The sequence below is a fragment of the Nothoprocta perdicaria genome, unplaced genomic scaffold, assembly GCF_003342845.1.
Source record: "Nothoprocta perdicaria isolate Ctin4 unplaced genomic scaffold, notPer1 scaffold_124, whole genome shotgun sequence".
Lineage (NCBI taxonomy): Eukaryota > Metazoa > Chordata > Aves > Tinamiformes > Tinamidae > Nothoprocta > Nothoprocta perdicaria.
In genome coordinates, this window is record NW_020454361.1 from 2,282,499 (window position 1) to 2,300,771 (window position 18,273).

The 18,273-nt window shown below is 41.5% G+C and overlaps 1 protein-coding gene across 2 annotated transcripts; it reads left to right on the forward strand.

Annotated features, from left to right (window-relative positions):
- The first annotated feature begins 197 nt into the window (after positions 1 to 197).
- LAS1L (LAS1 like, ribosome biogenesis factor) lies at positions 198 to 18,015 on the forward strand. Of its 2 annotated transcripts, XM_026054658.1 has the most exons (13): positions 198 to 420; positions 915 to 1,040; positions 1,256 to 1,325; positions 2,444 to 2,525; positions 3,786 to 3,974; positions 5,267 to 5,313; positions 7,688 to 7,797; positions 11,249 to 11,334; positions 12,176 to 12,391; positions 13,644 to 13,779; positions 14,378 to 14,760; positions 15,873 to 16,014; positions 17,704 to 18,015. In XM_026054658.1, exons 1-13 carry the CDS (start codon positions 233 to 235, stop codon positions 17,792 to 17,794), a joined length of 1,866 nt encoding a protein of 621 aa, XP_025910443.1. In that variant the 5' UTR covers positions 198 to 232; the 3' UTR covers positions 17,795 to 18,015. The 2 variants fall into 2 exon arrangements, with proteins under 2 accessions (XP_025910443.1, XP_025910444.1); XM_026054659.1 differs by lacking the exons at positions 15,873 to 16,014; positions 17,704 to 18,015 and having other exon boundaries at positions 14,378 to 14,432; positions 14,591 to 14,675.
- Positions 18,016 to 18,273: the final 258 nt, after the last annotated feature.

The following is an 18,273-nucleotide window of genomic DNA, read 5'->3' on the forward strand; positions in this document are numbered from 1 at the left end:
ACGCCGCGCGCGGTTCACCCCGCCCCGGGCCCCGCAGCCCTCACACGACGCGAACGCTGCCCGCGCCCGCGCGCTGACATAGAGCGGAAGCCTCAAGCTGCGGCCCCGCTGATTGGACGGAAGTGGGCGGTGGCCCTGCTCAACCTCAGCGCTGATTGGCCGGAAGCCAGTGGCAGCAGGAGTGCGGTCTCGCCGCTGATTGGCGAGTGGTGGCGGTCTGTCGGACCGCGGCATGGCGGTCCGCTCCAAGCTGTCATGGAGGCCGGCGGCGGAGACCGCTCGTGGACGGCTGCTGCCGCTGCGGACTGTGGTGGCGTGGAGGGGCAGGACAGAGTGGGACCAGGTGATGGTGGGGCTGTACTGCAAAGACAGCCGGCTGCAGCAAGAGGCGCTGGACCGGGTCTCGGCCTGGAAGAGTCGGTACGGGCGGTGCGGGGGTCCTGCTCGCAGGCGCGCAGCGCTCGCGGCCTCCCGCGACAGTTGGGGGCGACTGCGGCTCCGGAGCCCGGCGGGAAGGTGCGGCGGGAAGGTGCCCAGGAGCGCCGTGTGCTGCAGCTCCCTGGGGCGAGCGACCGCGCGGGGCCGACGGGCATCTCCCGCTGCGTGCGCACTCTTGCGTTCTGCCTAAAGGCGCAGAGGAAAGGCTGGTTAGTTGCTTTGCTCCGGATAAAGCCTTCAGCAGGGAACCTCTGATGTCCTCTTTCTGCATTCCCTTTCCCAGGCTGTCCAAAAAACAAAACAAAAAAAAAAAAAAAAAAAAACCCACAAAACAAACAAATAAAAAAACACCAGGCTGCTGAGCAGGCAGAAACTTTTGATAGCCTTTTTATTTTTTTTTTTCCCCTCTCTTTTTTAGGGAGTGCATATCCTTATATCCTTCTGAGACCAGTCTACATCTTTTCCTTTATGTCTAGGTATGGCCCTAAAATGCCTCTTGCGGTGGACTGTACTGCTGAACTGGTTCGTTGCAAGGTCCTGGATTCGTCTGGCAAACTGAGGTCACATGAGCTCATCCTCTCCTATGGTCTGGCTCTTGTCAGGTAGGGCAACAAAGGCCTGTGTGCTGCAGGGGAAAGGAGGAGATATGGACAAACCAATGTTATTTTGCTCCAGTTTCACAATGCATCTCTGAGCTCAGGGCTCATACACAGTGTGGGGAATTTATCTCTGTGATCTCAAGTTTCTCTGCAGCTGTTGATAGTTTCAATACTTCTCTGTTTCTTGTTTTTTAATCTGTTCTGTAATCCACATACAGATTTGTCAACTTGATCACAGAGAGGAAACAGAAAATGGTCAACATTCCTCTGAGACAATTAGCCAGTGAGGTAAAGTTACCCGCTAACTTGTATATACCGCAAACATAAGTACTAGCTATTAAATACTGGGCGAGGAAATTGTGGGCACCACTTTTCATTACTGAAATAATGGCACTGGGTGCTAGTTCTTTTCATAGAATTGGTTTGGGCTGCAGTTGCTCAACTCCAAAGCTTTAAAGAAGCTTCATGTAACTAAATCTAAAACTTTATTCTGTAAAGTTGCATTCAAATTAACATAGGGTGATGTTCATGAAAGTGTTTTGAAGGCTGTGTAATGAAAGATTTTGAATTAGTGCTAAACAGTCCCTCTGATGTATCTGCCATCTATTTCATAGCTGCTGAGAAGGGTTGGTGTTTTCATCTTGTCATCTTTTGTTTGAAAAAAGCTTGTCTTTTCTGTGCAGAGGAGGAAAAGGAGAGGATGTAATTGTAGTTGCAGAAACAATCTGAGTTCTACTATTGAATGTTGTGTCAAGCATCATACCAGGATCTGAACAACAAGTTTGGAAAGTGAATGACAGACAATATTTGTATCTCTACGGTATATAGAGTTAGGAAGTGAGAATGCTGAACTGATCTTTTCCTGTTTGCTTATTTTTAAGCAATATATGCTACCTCTCACATCTTAAATTCAGATGCTGAAATAAACTGTTGCTAATACTTCATCAAGCTTTGAAATTGTAATCTTGCATAGATAAGGTCAGTCGTCCTCAAGAAAATGCAAAACATGCAGCTTGCAGTATGTACGATTTCAATATCAAACTGTTATCCAGATGGTTTCGTCAGTTTAAATACAAATTAATTACACCTTAGCATCTTAGTAAATGATACGTAATGCCTCTGTCTGAAAAGACATCCCTTTGTCATAAGCAGCATTAAAGAACTTGAACTATAAGATCCTTATTTCGTATGGAAGAGTAGCTCTCTGGATTGCTATGGCATCAGAGGAGGTGACCCCAGGCAAGCTTTGAGGAGGGAAGTTTGTTGAACAGCAGTGCAGGAGCAGTCCAGAAGAGGCTGTTTATGTCTGGACCAAGAGCTTTGTGTGTGTGTGTGTGTATGTGCATGTGCAGTTATAGCGTATTATAGTAGTAATTGTGTGGTAATGCTTGTGGCTCTTCCTTCAGGTGGATATCCCCATATGGGTTGTGGATCTCCGTCATGAGCTCACCCATGGAAAGTTACCCCAGCTAGCGCTCTGTCGCAAGGGTGAGTGCCGTCCCAGCAGGACATCCCCTGCAAGTGTCCCCCTCTGCTCAGAGGTGGACTGGAGTAATGTACTTCTGTGGCCTCCCAGGCCCCACCGCTGTTGCCAGAGGTCCTGGGCTGACTGTGGTGCCTATGGAGGAACAGCTGCTCCCTGACCAGAGTGCCTTCTGTTTTGGGGGCCCCACAGGGCACCAACGGGCTGGTGGTAGGGGTGAGAGTTGTGGTGTGAAACACCTGGGAGGAACTTGCCACTGTCAGTCCTGCACAGGTGCCCAGCAGGCTCAGCATGAAGGGGAGAGCTATGATATGAAATGTCTGGGAGGGGGCCACCTCTGTCATGTGAAGCTGGTTAAATGGTGTTCTGTGGACAGCATGCAGAATGGGTAGAAAAAAAAAAAAAAAAAGAAGTGAATATTGCCTTTCCCTTTACACTGCCTTCTTTCCGTGTTTTAGAAAGTGGAAAACACAACTGGAAATAGACAAAATTTGACTCTTAAAAAGAACTGAAATTTCTCTGACTTTCTGGGAAAGAATGACTTGTCATTTGACGAAAACAACCAGCTGTCCCAGTGGAGATAATTCATCTTCCTTCCCAGCTCCAGGCTGTATTGTGCTGTAGGGAAAATGTTCAGACACTTTCTCCTTCCTTTGATTAGTAAATACTGGAAGCGATAGTTCAGCCCAATATATCTCCATGGTATGTGAAGTTCATGTCAGTGGAAGGGCTAAATACTTTTTCTCATGCTGTAAAGGAAACAGAGACTTGCAAAAAATCCACTTCTACAAGATGGAGTAGGTACTGCAAGTTTGACTAAGTGATCATCTCACAGCATTTAAAGAGATTCCCCCATTCATGGCTTTTTTGAGTTAACTACTGAAACTAAGTAAATAACCTTAATCAAGTTCCCTTGACTAAGCTAGATATGGAAATGGTTATGGGGGAAAGGAGGACTTCCTCACTCTGCATCCCCTTCATGATTATTGTAGTCTCTGCACAAAATATGAATGTTCTTATAGACACTGTGTTTATCATAGTGATTATTTTTAAAAAATCATTTTCTGATCAGCCCTCCACTGCTGGGACTTAGTTTCTGCTTAAATTTGGCCTAGCTTGAGCGAACAGCACTGTAGAAGCACCCAAACTCTTGTTGTCAAAAAGGTATTGCATACCACATTTCTTTTCACAGTGCAACTTAGCAACATGCCACATATATATGTTAAAAAATATCTCACTGAGAAGAGAATGTGTTTCTCCTTTAGGTTGTGATGTTGTATTAGACTGGCTGCGAAAGACATACTGGAGTCGTCAGCTGGGCAATAATTTATGTGAAGAAAGTGAAGAGGAGGATGAGCAGGAAGATACTGAAGCAAATACAGAGATGGACAGTGACACATGGGAGAATCAAAGCTCGCAGCATGAGGCCTCTCAGAAACATAAGGAATTCCATGGTAAGTGTTCCTAAAACAGGATCAGAAAAAAATCAACCCCACTGCTCAAGCAGGGATACCTAGAACACATGGCACAGGGTCGCATCGAGGCGGATTTTGATGATCTCTGAAGAAGGAGACTCTGCAGTCTCTCCAGGCGGCCTGTTCCAGTGCCCTGTCATCCTCACGCAACAAAGAAGTCCTCCCTCATATGAGGATGATACAGGCAGCACTCTTTCTAATGCAGCTAGGATCCCATTGGCCTTTTTGGCCACAAGGGCACATTGTTGCCCCTTGGTTAACTTGTCAACCAGGACTCCCAGATCTCTCTCCATAGAGCTGCTTTCTAGCAGGTCACCCTGTAGTCTGTGCCTGGGGTTATTCCTCCCCAGGTGCAGGACCCTGCACTTGTTCTTGTTGAACCTCATGAGGTTCCTCTCTGCCCAATTCGCCAGCTTGTCCAGGTCCCTCTGAATGGCAGCACAGCCATCTGGAGTGTCAGCTCCACCCAGGCTTGCTGAGGATGGCCAAGTCACTGATGAAAAGGTTGAATGGCACTGGACCCAGTGCTGACCCCTGGGGGACACCACTGGCCACAGGCCTCCTACTGGACTAGGACCCATTTATCACCACCCTCTGAGCTCTGTCATCCAGTCCGCAATTCACCACAATGTTTACTCATCTAACCCATGCTTCCTGAGGTTCCCTATGAGAATGTTATAGGAGACAGTGTGAAAAGCCTTGTTGAAGTCAAGGTAGGCAACATCCACTGCTGTCTCCTCATCCATTTATCCAGTCATCCCATTGTAGAAGGCTATCAGATTGATTTGACTCGACCTCAGTGTGGTGAATCGATGCTGAGTACTCCTGGTTGCCTTCTTTTCCTTGACAAAGGTCCATTCTAGATACCTTCGTAGTGGGCTCCCTGATAGATGCAGTAACTGCCATTCAGATACGTTAGCTACATTAGTCTTGTGCTTTCAGACTAATACAGAATTAAAAGAATTGAAAATTACAGTCTGTATCTAAATTTTGGAATCCAGGAGCACCACCAGCTAACTTCCTGATTTGGTCCCTCCGGTTAAAAGCAAAATACATCACATCAAGATTCCAGAGGGGGGACAGAAGTCTTCAGAGTGTGTCTGACTATAAATTTATTATTTCATTTCATTGACGTATTCAGCAGAACTAAGCAGCTTGCCAAGATACTTTTGGAGATAGATGGCAGATTTCCAGGGTACCAAAGATCCCTTGTGCAGTGAGGCAAGTTTATACATTCCCTGTGTAAGTCATATATTTATGTTTATTTCTAGAAAAAGTCAAAGATGTGCTGATATCCTACAAGAATGAGCAGTTCCAGGTAAGTGTCATCTGATCATCAAATCTTTTGTTTTTTTCTCCTTTCCTGCATTGGGGCAATAAATCTTTTCTTCGTTCTTTTGCAAATTGAAGAGCTCTTGTTTAGGCCTCATTTGAAATACCTACAAATAAATTTCTGTGGTAGAACTTTAATACAATTCTAGGAGTTGCATTATTTTTTCTTCTCAGTGATCTGTAGTAGCATCCTCTCACAGTTAGAATCTTATCAAGAAGTGTCTAATATCCCTGTCGGTACTGAAGATATGCCAGTAGATCAGTGCCTGTCCCACTGCTGATACTTGTCAGATTGTGCATGCTTACGTAAAGTAGTTCCTCTGTCTAGCATATAACCTGTAGGAACACTGTGACTGCTGTGGATGAGGAAAGAAGCTTGGCTTGTTACGTAGTTGTCTCCTCTAATCCTGTCACACATGACTTGTCAAAGCAATGCTTCACTGCACAGAATAAGCAATGTGAGCTGTGATAGTTTCTGATGCATGCACTTTGTAAAAGAGATCTGTGCTTGTTGCAGATCCCAAGCCTGCCTTCTGTAGGTTGATGGCACTCAGTTTTTCTTCATTAACCATAGTGTTTTGGGAAATCAAGTGCTGCAATTACAAATCTGGAGTCTTACCTTCTTGCTGCTGTGGAGTGAACTCCTGAATAATTTGCTGAAATGTCTTTCTGCTTAGCTTACCCTTCTTAATAATGAAATATTATTTTTTAAAATATGTTGACAGCTGGCTTATACAACCCTTAAGTTTTGTGGGGCCTATGGCATGATCAACATTTCTTCATTAATGAGACCTAATCTCACTTTCATTTTGATTAATATCATTATTTTATGTGAGATGGTTTGAAAACTGGCTGAATGTCAGAACTCAATGGGTTGTGCTCATTAACACAGTGTCTAGATGATGGCCTGTAGCTAGTGGTGCACCTTGCTTTAGGGGTCAGTTATTGTTCCACTTACTGATAATGACCTAGATGAAGAGGCAGAGCTTCTGCTCAGCAAGTTTGCTGAGCAAACTGGGAGGAGTGGCTGATGCAGCAGAGGGCTGTGGTGCCATTCAGAGGGACCTGGACAGACTGGAGAGCTGGGCAGAGAGGAACCTGCTGAAGTTCAGCAAAGGCAAGTGCAGGGCCCTGCAGCGTGGGAGGAATAACTCCATGCACCAGCCAGTCGGGTTGGACTGACCTACTGGAAAGCAGTTCTGCAGAGAAGGATCTGAGAGTTGCAGAGGTCAACAGGTTAATCATGAGCCAGCAATGTGCCCTTGTGGCCAAGAAAGCCAGTGGGGTCCTGGAGTGCATTAGGAAAGGCATTGTTAGTAAGTTGAGGGGGGTGATCCTCACCCCCTACTTGATTCAGCTTAGGCCACCTCTGGAGTCCTCTGTCCAGTTCTGGATTCCCCAATACAAGAGGGACATGTAATTGGATTGAAAATATATTGTTGGCTTATTCTTTTCTCCTTTAACAGCGGATAGCTTAATGCCTATAAATAATTATTTCCTCGAACCGTAAGAACACTTGAATGTTCCAAAATTCAGATAAACTTTACTTGAAGCTTTTTTAGAGAGAGAGAGAGTGTGTGTGTGTGTGTGTGTGTATACGTGTATATATATGTTCCAGGGCTCTGTCACCCTCAAAGTAAAGAAGTTCTTCCTCATATGGAGATGAAACTTCCTGTGTTGCAGCTTAGACCCATTACCCCTTCTCCTGTCACGGGCCACCACTGAGAAGAGCTTGGCCCCTTCATCCCTACATTCTCCCTTCATGTACTTATACGTGTTAATCATATACCCTGTCAGCCTTCTTTTCTCCAGAGAAAACAGGTCCAACTCAGTCTCTCCTCATACAAGAGATGTTCCAGTCCCTTAATCATCTTTATTGCCCTCCACTGGATCCTCTCTAGAAGCTCCGCATCCCTCTTATATTGGGGAGCCCAGAACTACCCCCAATACTCCAGGTGCGGCCTCCTCAGAACTGAGGAGATGGGCAGGATCCTCTCCCTCGACCTGCTGGCAACACTCCTCCTGATGCAGGCCAGGATCCCATTGGCCTTCTTGGCTCATGATTAACTTGGTGTCAACCAGGACTCCCAAGTCAAGGAAAACAAGTATTAAAACAAGGAGGAGGACATCAGAAGTGTTTTGTTGTCTTTTTAATTCAAACCTTTCCTGAGTATGACATGGTTTACACCAGATTTTTTTTTTTTTCTGGTAAGAGGTAATTCCTCCCTTTCAAATGCCATTGAGGAAGTAAATATGGCACATGTCTCTGCTCTTCATAGCAATGCCTTTTTTGCTACAGCTAGCAGGAGATGGTATGTTATCTACTATGTACTCACGTTTGAATTTCTTCCTTCACTCAGGTTATGCAGACAGCGCAGTCAGTTTCCAAGTCCCGAGAACTGTGGTCTAATTCTTCTTCAGAGGTGGACTGGATTTTGGCTCAGATCAAAGACCTGATGCAAGAGAACAGGTACAGTCATAGAACTGCCAATAATTAGGGTTGGAAGGGACCTGAGGGGAACACTTGGTCCAATCCATCTGTTCAAGCAGAGTCATCTGAAGCAGGTTGCCCAGGACCGTGTCAGTTGAGGTTTTTGAATACCTCTAAGGATGGAGACTCCACAACATCTCTGGGAAACCTGTACTAGTGTTCAACCATCCCTTCAGAAAAGTGTTTTCTTATGTTCAAGTGTCCTGTGTTTCAGTTTGTGCCCATTGCCTCTTACCCTGCTATTGGGCACCACTGAGAAGAATTTGCCCCCATCCTCTTTTTACCCTTCATTCAGATATTTAGAAATGTTGATAAGCTTCCATTGCTCCTTCTTTCTATCTAGCCCAGGCTATATAGTCTCAGCTCTCTCTGCCTCTTCTCACATGAGAGATGCTCCAATCATCTTTGCAGACTTTCACTGGATTTGCTCCAGTAAATCCTTATCTTTGTTGTACTGGGTAGCCCAGAACTGGACACAATATTCTAGATGTGGTCTTGTCTTGTTCTCTGTTATATACAGCTGCATGAGATACATTCAGCATGGGTAGTGTGAGCATCCAAAGGAATTCAGCATGCACTTTAACTATAAAATTAAATACAGAATACAGAATACTTAGAATTTAAATTATAGCAAATTCCATTTGTGATTTTTTTTTTTTTTTGGGGGGCAAGCAAGGATTTGCTTTCCTGTGATTAGCTTCTGAAACAACTTAGCCAGTTTGAATTAAAGTGTAATTTTCATCTGCGTGAATCCAGTTCAGTGGAATACTGTTCTGTGTGAGGTGCTGTCACTAGAATGCATGACAGCCTTTTTTTGTGTGATAGTTTCTTCTCTGTACTCACAGGTTAGAGTTTCTGACAGAAACCATCCATTCCCCCTTAGCTCCATCTCTAGCTTGGAAGGAATCTGTGCACATATGCTATGTGCTGGTGAACAGCTACTGTTAAACACATTAAAAGCAACTGTGTGTAAATCTCTTCTGAAAAGACACTAGATCGACAGGATAAATAACTAAGACCTGCAGTGTCACTATTGCAATATGTAGGTTTTTGCACTAAATGTGTTCTTGGATCAAAAATCAAAAATAAGGTTAGCTTCTTGTTCTTCAAAAATACCTATTTGTAGGAAATACTTTGCGATAAGTTTATATTATAAATGAAACAATTCCCAGCGATGTGTTGGGAATTTCGCTTTTGGAAAGTAAAGTAACAGTAGGATTGAACTGCTTTTTCATCCTTCAGATGTATGTGGTTGCATGGGTTACAGTGCAGCAATGAATTGGTGTGCATGTGTGCGTAAAAGAGATGCTTTCCACACACAAATCTGAAGTCGTCATATGTCTGGGAGAGTTCTGTAACCAGATGGCAGATTCTAGGAGTCTGCTTCCGTTTTTCAATTTTGAGCATTCACTGTCAGGTTTTTATTGAGAACTTCATTTGGAATTTCAGTGCAGTAACTTCGTTAAGGATAAGACTCACATATTATGTATGGCCTAAAGAAATTTCAAAGGTGAAGCATGATTCTTTCATTTTAAACTGCATCATTGTTAAATTTGTAACTAATAGAAGCATATGCCTGTCTCCACCTTCTGGAGCTCTGAGGAGTGATGTCTTTTAACCTCCTACATATTTTCTTTGGGAGTCAAGAATGATTAAATGCAGCTCCCAGAAATGATTCATGCATGTTTCTCTGCCTCTCTTTCTTTAGTAATACTACATACTATAGTATCTATTGAAAATCAGACCATATCACACTCTCTTTTTCACTGATCTTTATATAGCAACATTAATACAGAAATTCAGCATGGAGTTTCTCTTAAATGCAAATTTTATCTTTTTTTTTGGAGGGAATTCTCCATTAAATGTTCATGTGTGAATGGTCATAGATTCTCTTAACTTTTCAGAAGCTTAATCAAAGTTGTATCCTCGATAGCCCTTGCTACAGTTCTGCAGTTGCAGTCACCTGCAACTTGTGTGAGAGAAGATAAATAATATTCCTTTACTGGACAAGAAATGAATGCACAAGCAATTACAATAGAAAGTCACTGTTTTTTGTTGTTGTTGTTTGTTTGTTTTCTTTTAGAGCTAAAGCAAAATGAGCTGCTAACTGCAAAGAATCTTTTTGCCCTCTGCTCCATGGAGCTAACCCAGTGGGCCTTCCCTAGTCAAATGTGCTTCTGTTTAAAGGTTCTCTATGGAAACTACCATCTGCATGGAGTTAAATAGTTGGTGATGAGCAATCATTGCATGTAAGAATAATAGTAATTGTCTTGGAACAGGAGCCAGGGAAGAGGAGAATTGAAATTGACTTAGGTTTTCAGAATAAATTACATTCTATCATTTGCTTTCGTAAAAGTTGGTGTCCCACCGTATCACCTACCTCAGACAAAATGGTATAGTGTTTGTGTTGTTTCTGTCCTCAGATATTTAACACTTGTGTTTATAAAAACCCTGTATTGGATCCAAATCATGCCTGGATGTTTAGATTTGGAAATCATTCTTATTTGAGAAAACATTAAATTTTTTCCTCCATTCTTTGTCAGCACAGTTTATACTTCCAAATCTAAACAGTCTGGTTTTGAAAGCAGTTGTTTTTGTGGAATTTATTTGTTATTTGAAAATCCATGTCTTGATTTTTATGCTGAGTGTTCAGTTTAGCTCTGTATCCTTGTATGTTACTAAACACTGAACTCGGTAGAAGCCCTTGGCTAAGTATAGTGATAGCTGTGGTAATTTTGTTTCTGTCTCTTCTGCTGTATTTTAATTGCAAACTCAGTTTACTGGTATCCACAGTCTCCCATTTCACTTGTATTAACACAATTTGACAGCATACATGGCCTCGAGCTGGACGGTGTAGTGCTCTCCAGCTAAATGTAGTTTAGATGATAGCTGTGAGGGTAGGAGATTTCCAGGAAAAAACAAGCTGTATCTGCTGTAGGGAAGAACAGTTGTGATCCAACAGCAGCTTGTCTGCTGAACAACTCTGGGATATTAAGATGTGCCTTGACATTGCAAATCCAGAGGGCCTGCTTTTCCTCTGAAATTTAATCTAGTCCTGTTGGCTGGGGGCTCTCAAATCTTGTCTGATACGCTTGCAGAAGACATAGATCATACTGCAGTTGCAGATATTTCGTTATTTAAAAGGTTTTATAGCAAAAAATCATATGCTGCTTATGAAATATCGGTGGTAGGTATTTATCTCTGCAATTTGAGCTATCACCTCCAATTCTAATGGGATACAGCCATCTCAAAGCTGATATGACATTTTAGTGCCACACAGCAGGCTACAGCACCTCCTTTTAGTTGGGAGCATATACATGGACCATATAATTACAGGTATTTGGCTTCCAAACTGTTACAGGCTAATACAAGTAATATTTTGAAATGCAGAAGCGTAAGTGACATTAACGAGGCACTCTGATTGCTCTAGAGAGACAGTGGCTGAAGCTCTTCTCAGTGATGGCTTTCTCATCCCAACAGTGGAATGTCTCAAGATGTTAAATATCAAGTATGAAGGTTAGTGTCCTTAGCACTGCTTAACTAAAAAGTGCATAGTTACTGTTATGTCCAATTCTGTTCCTTTTTTTCTCATATCAAAAGCTGTAATACTCTATTCATATGTCTGAGTCCTTAAACATCTTCTGACCTGTTCTCCTGAGCCCTTTATGAATTCTGAATTCTGCATGGCTAAGGAGATTTCTTCCAAAGCTGCCATCTTTGTCCATACCTTTCCTAGTTACTTATTTCATGAACTCCAGCTAATTTCTTTTCTACATTAAGGCTCTGAAGTGCATCAAGGGTTTTGGGGAATTTGAAGCAAGTCGAGGGTTTTGTTCTTCACCTTATTCACCTCAGTTTTAGCTTAGTTCCACACTGCTGCACGCAGGAAATGCTTAGTTTTTCTTCAAGGAAATGTGGTATCTAGAAGCAATGAAAAAATAATAGTTTGTGTATGTTCCTGGGACTTTTTTGAAACATCAGCGGAAGAACCAATTTCTCAAGTTTCTTGAACTGTAATGTAGTAGTAAAATTTTAGGAGTGAATCTTCTCTTTGAAGTGTATTTTTAGATAGAACCATTCTTCATTATGTGAGAAATAAGATGAAATTGGCAAAACGGAAGTAAATTTTCCTGCAGTTTACTAATGAACTTTTATATTAATTATGTTGTTTATTTTAGTTTCCTAGTATAGGAAATGAATAGCTCCAAGTTCAGTGGTGTTCCCAGAACAGAACATGGAACCAATGATTTCAATACAAGCTACTTAGTTTGCAGCAGGCATTGCATCAATGTTTTATAATCCGAGTGCTTTTCTTTCCATCAGTGGTTTTTAGCTGCTTTTCTTCTTTTTGTTGCAGCAAATAAAGAGATACTACAGTTCAAAATTCCTCAGACATTTTACTGCTTCTGGCAGCCATTGCTAACAGGCCTTCTTTCCCGAAGCTTTACACAGATCCTAATAGAGAAAATGTTTGCAGAGCTCAAGGAATGTTCGGACTCTTCAGAAGTTCGACCACAGTTCCTGATCAACTGGATTTCTGAGATGCTGACTAGCATTGCTAGAGTTAATGCTGGTGAGTCAATCTGCAATTTGTGTGGAAAAAAAAATATAAGAATCTCTCCTATACCACTGCAAGGACTGGAAGGGTGGTGAGTACTTTAAATAGGAAGTATGATGTCTAATGAGTATGCTTTGTGAGTGCGTAAGCATTGCATTTTGTAGACTTTTTGAATTGGTAGACTTGTATGTCATGCGTTTCTCATCAAAATGGGAATTACAATTTCTTTGGCAGCTTTGCTGTGGCTTCCTCAAGATGTGAAAAGCCAGTCTCTTCCATGAGAAATGAGCCTCTTAAGGGATTTTTCTTCAAGATAAAGTTAATTCTATTAGCTTGATTACCAAGTAGATAGCAAATAGACATGTCAGAAGCAAATTCCTGAGTCTCTTGTTCTCAGTTCTTTCCTCACTTAACTCAAGCATGCCTTTGCAAGATATTTATCTAGTCTTGATATCCTTTTTTAATCCCATCATGGGATTTGTCATGCTGTATAAACTTAGGTGAAAGTTATAAGTGATCTTTGCTTTCTATCCCTAATTCCTTACAACTATCTAAATTGACAAACTGTATGTTTCGCTCCAGAGACAGCTGCACTTTCTCTATTCCACCCCACCCCTCACATAGAAGAGCTTTAATTATTTGAAGTGTATCATAGGAGTTATGTCAACTGGACTTCCATATTGAGATGCAGGCCTGCAGAAGGTTTCCACCAAGTGTCATTTTGCCACCTTTTTTTCTGTCAGTCTGACTCAGTCAACACCAAGATTTTGCAAGTACTTGTGGCATTCACAGGTTCAGGTTTGCTTGCTTTCTGTCAGTACTGAGTGTATCTGTTATGTACCAAGATACTCCCTGAACATGAGTCATTAGCAGCTGTTAAGTCTACTTGCAGTGCTGTCTAGAATGGTTTCAGTTCTTGGAAGCTCACCTGCATTTACTGGAGACAGTATTGTACAAACACAACTCTGTGACTTCCACATTTGAGATGGCATGCACAGTGCCAGCTTGGGAATCACTGCATCTCACTGTTTATCACATTCTATTTATCTGTATTCTGTAGAGCTGACTTAGCTGTCACTGCATCGACAATTACTTCCAACAATCTTGGCACATTTGGTCAGCATATCTGGTCTTGGAGCTGGTTTGGAATGCAAGATTTTTGAAGATCAAAGCTGCAGTAGAAATAGAAGGGGATGAGGGGTGGTTTTTTTGTTTGTTTGTTTTGAGTTTTTAGCACCTTATTGTCTTTGTTACCCTTTTTTTGCAGGGAAGAAGAAACGACGATTTAACAAACGGATACATGTGAAGGAGCTATTCCTCCAAAAAGTTCATTTGCATTGGATTAGACTCACTGATAATTGCTTGGAAGCTCCTTGCTGGGCAACTCCACACCTTCTTCAGCTGTAAGTTTGGCCCTGTGACCTAGAAGGGTGACAGCAGTGTTTCATAATGGCTTTGGGCAGTTCAGATGTGGTAGGCTGAGTTAAGTCACTGCTCCTTTCCTTTATGTTTTCCAGAAATTGTCAGGTACTTAAAAACGCATGCTTGTTACTGCTTATCTCTCTATTGATTCTACAAAAGAGAAGCAGCAGAACTTACTGGTTGCTCCTTCAAAAAGAAAATGGAATCATCTGAGGAAGCAGGAGAAAAGCAGCCTGTCTGGAAGAAACTGGCCTATAGCTGAGATATGGCTGCTTATATTGGTGATGTGGGATTAGCATAGTTGGTAACTTTTTTATATGAAAAGAGCAAAAGGAGAAGTTCAGCCATAAAGACGATCAGAACTCCTTTTTTTTTTCCCACAAAGATGGAACATTCTAGCATACACTTTTTTCTTTTTTTAAGAATAATCAGCTTTGCTTTTAATAGAGATGAGCAAGCTGCCCTGGAGGAAGCTCAGACTTAAAAGACTGTTTAGCTTGGTAAACCTACATATAGAGTCTCTTTTTGCTTCTTAGACTTTTATGGGTTTTTTTTTGCTTTTTTTTTCTTCTTCTCTAGGATTCTTACAAGCATGAAGCCTCGTTTGCCACGTTCTTCACGGAAGAACCTTCTGTATCTCACTTCTGTTTACACAGAAGGAGGCGGCCCTTTGTCCAGTCCAGGGCTGTCTTCAGACTCTGGTGAACAGCCAATTTATACTATAGAGAGCTTACAGTGGAGAGCCAGACAAGAAAGTCAGGCTAAAAATCATGAGCAGACTGTAGAGATACAAGAAGATGTGCTAGGGAGACATGATGGTGAAGAGGAGGTGGAAGAAGAACAAGAAGAACAGATGCTGACTGAAACAAATGCTTTGGAAGGACTTGTTCATTCTGATGACATGTTGGCCATTGCAGAAAAAAGGGATGTGCTTCAGGGGTCTGCCTGGCAGATTATTGCAGGTAAAAAAGTGACTTCTTTAGACTTAGACTATCTACATCAGTAGCAAATATTGACAGATATGCAAAGGCCTTCTGGGGTTATTTGAAATTTAAGAATCATCTAAACACCTGCAGATTTTTTTTCCCCCAGAACACATGCATATCAACACATGCATATCCTTAAAAGCCATCGTAATAGTCAGAATGCTTTTTCCTGGAGCATGCTGCTGCTGCTTTATTAACATTTTAAGATCAGGCTTTTCCAAATTCCATGGTTAAAATTTCACTGTATCCAACTGACAGGGCAGGATATATGCCCTGTGAATGGCAAAGAAAATACTTTCATTGCCTGCATTTCAGCAGTATGTGCTGAAAGCTTTTGTCATATTTAGGGGTATTTGAAAGCATTGTTTGGCTACACTGAGCAGTACTAGGTGTATGTTGGTTCATAAGTTCCAGGTTCTAGAAAAGCTGAAGTCATGGCATGGTGATGAGCTAAAGAAAGAAGAAAGGGAAGGAGTTTGTACAGTGAATAAATGGTTTAGCTAGAGCTTTCTGAAAGACTAAAGCATTTGCTTCTGCTTTTGTGACTTCAGTTCCTGTTTACCCAACACTATTGATCTGCAACTGTGAATCTCAGTGAGTCCTAAAGAAGCTCCTGGGAGCATATGTACTGTTCTGTATCTTCATGTTTGTACAAATGGCTCTTTGCATTACAGGAGTGTGCAGAGTGAATTTTTTTAGAAATCTTCTTTCAAAGTGTGATTTTTACTTAACACATGTAAATATTTCAGGTTCAGATGAAAGTCTGTTCAAAAGAGGTGAATAATAAGCATTGTTCCATAATACTGTGAGGTTTCTGTTAATAGACATTGCCTCCCAGTGCTTTGGATAGCTGCACTGCCTACATGAGACTACATGGTTCCAGATGTTTTCCCATTGTGTTCCATATTTCAGTTTCTTTCTATGGAAGCAGTAGTTAAATTAGTTTAAAAGCTCAGATTTGTGTCATACAGCTCTTGCTGAGTACCTGATTTGCATGGGACAGTACTTGTGGGGATTTTTGTTTTTTGAAAAATCTTTCTGGGGAGCTGAGACTTCTTGTTTATGTGCTGAATGTTGTTTTTACCCAGATGAAGTTCAGTGGAAAGACTTTCCTATTGGGAAACTCCCAGGTCAGACCGATGATCCTGATGGTCTCATGTTGGATAAATATTCCATGATGTCCTTACTTGATCAGCCTGTCAGAGATGAGTGGAAATCTCCCACTACAAAGTGAGTAATTTCACCAGAATTTTGTCCTCAAAATGTGAAGTATGCATTTATCTCTCTGCCTGATTCGGTAGTTCAAAAATTTCACGATTCCTGTTTGTTTCTGTAATAGTTTGAGCAAAATATCTTACTGTTCTTTCCTCATTCATCAACTAATGCACTTACTTCAAAGGACTGATATAACAGGGCAATAACCTATTCTTTGGACTGTACTTTCAACGTTGTCTGATACCGTTCATAAGATAGCATGTGCTGATCATGAGCTACTAGCACTGGTAGTGCAGAATTTTTAAAACCAACTCTATTGAGATTTACTGCAGAATCTCCTTGATGAAACATTGAACTGAAAAACTTTTAGTAGGAAGAACTGTGGTCTTGCAATTAAAGAGTTAAGGACTAGAAGCCAGGCAGTGCAACTAATAGTATTAGCTTTCCCATATTCTCACTGCCTGATCTTAGACAAGTATTTTAGCCTCATTCAGCATGAGTTATCCAGGACTAGTCAATTCTCTGTGAGAAAGGACTCATTCTAAAAGATACTTGTTTCTGAAGGATTCCAGGACACATCAGTGGGAAAGGCTGGAAATGAAGATAGAAGGTATCCACAGGAAGTGGTTGATTGTAAATTATCTTTGTTACACCAGAGGAAAAAATTGGCTATATGTAATTTGGGTGATAAAGTGATAAAAGTGATAAAACATACTCTTAGTCGATGACCTACGTAGAGCATTGTAGTGACTTGAATTCCTTCTCTTATTCAAGTTTTGCCTAATGAATCATTTAAACTGTGTCTTCCCAACATTTTTTGAGTTGTGTTCAGTAGTGCTTTGCGCCTTGAAACAGTGTATAAAATCTTTCAGCACACAAAGCGGCAATGTTAGTCATGTTCATGTATTGTCTGAGGGAATCTTTCAGAACTTAACCCTAGCAAGGTAACTTCTGTAATGGAAAGGGTTTTTATGCCTGTTTGAGAGCGAGCCACCTTCTGTATTTAGAAGTGACTAAACTTGCTGTTGAGTGTCACCAAACAGTAAATTCCTTTAAATTCAGTATAAACAGGCTAGTTTCTGCAACCTCTTCATAAGCCCTAGGAATGGCAGGTCCATATTAGCACTATGGGGCTGAGGCAGCTTCAAAGCTTAAAGGTTGGTTTGCGTTATTGATAAGATCACTTTTCCTGTTAGACAGGCATCGAGTGCATGTGCAAGGAGAGGGGAAGGTTCCTATGGTCACCCGGAGCACCGCTGCTCCAGCTCAGTAGAGGTGGAGGTCATCAGAATTAAGATGTTGGGCACAACAGGCAGCACCAAAGTGCTATTGTGCAATGCTCCTGATCAGTTTTTGTTCCTAGCTGCAAAGGACAGCTCAGATGAAAACTGTTCTGGTTATAGAACTGGTTATTGCTGAAGTTACGTCTTCCTACCAAAAGTTTGTAATTGCTAATCTTTCCTTTGGTATGTTCTTGTTTTTGGCACTTCAGGATTGTTCGCCCTATTGTTCATAAATAAACTTATGAACACCCTGGCAACTAAATGTCCAGAGCTAAAAGTGAGAAGTAGTATTCTGTTTCGGAAATTAAAAACTCCTGTTGCAGCTTCCTTAATGACGTTTGTAATGCAATCACAACTGTGGTGATGCAAGCTTCTGAACTGGTTCGAGTGCTTATGTAGCTTATTTCTCTTCCTCTCACAGCTCTGCAGAACTGAATTTTCCTATGACAGGAGGATTGTTATGGACCCAGAATGACTTCCATAAAATAAAAAGTGGCCTTCAACTTTTCTAAAACAGCAGGCTGTCCTCAAGCTTTCAGTACTGCACAAGATAAGTGGCATGGAAGAATGATAGGGAAATAACTACCACTCCAGGACTACTTCTCTTTTTTTTTTTTTTCCCCCCACCCTCTTTTTTTTCTTCTTTTTTTTCTCTGAATGAAGATTTACTAATTTCCAACATGTATTGTAATTTTGACTATTTTACTTAATAAAAGTTTAATAAAAGTTAAAATTGTCTCTTTAACCACTCTCATGGACTTCGAGCCCTAGGCTAGATGGGCTTTTTTGAAATACAGCTCCTGTACTTTGGAACCATTCAGGATTTTTTTTTTCCCACAGTTAAACACCCTTGACTTAAGGCAAACCTTTCTAGACTCTATTTTGCTTTTTGAACTTTTATATTCTTAACAATACACTCTGGTCTTCATTGGGCAGACTATGGAGTCTTTCTCTTCCAGTGAAGTTAATGTAGTCATGTATGAGTCGGGAT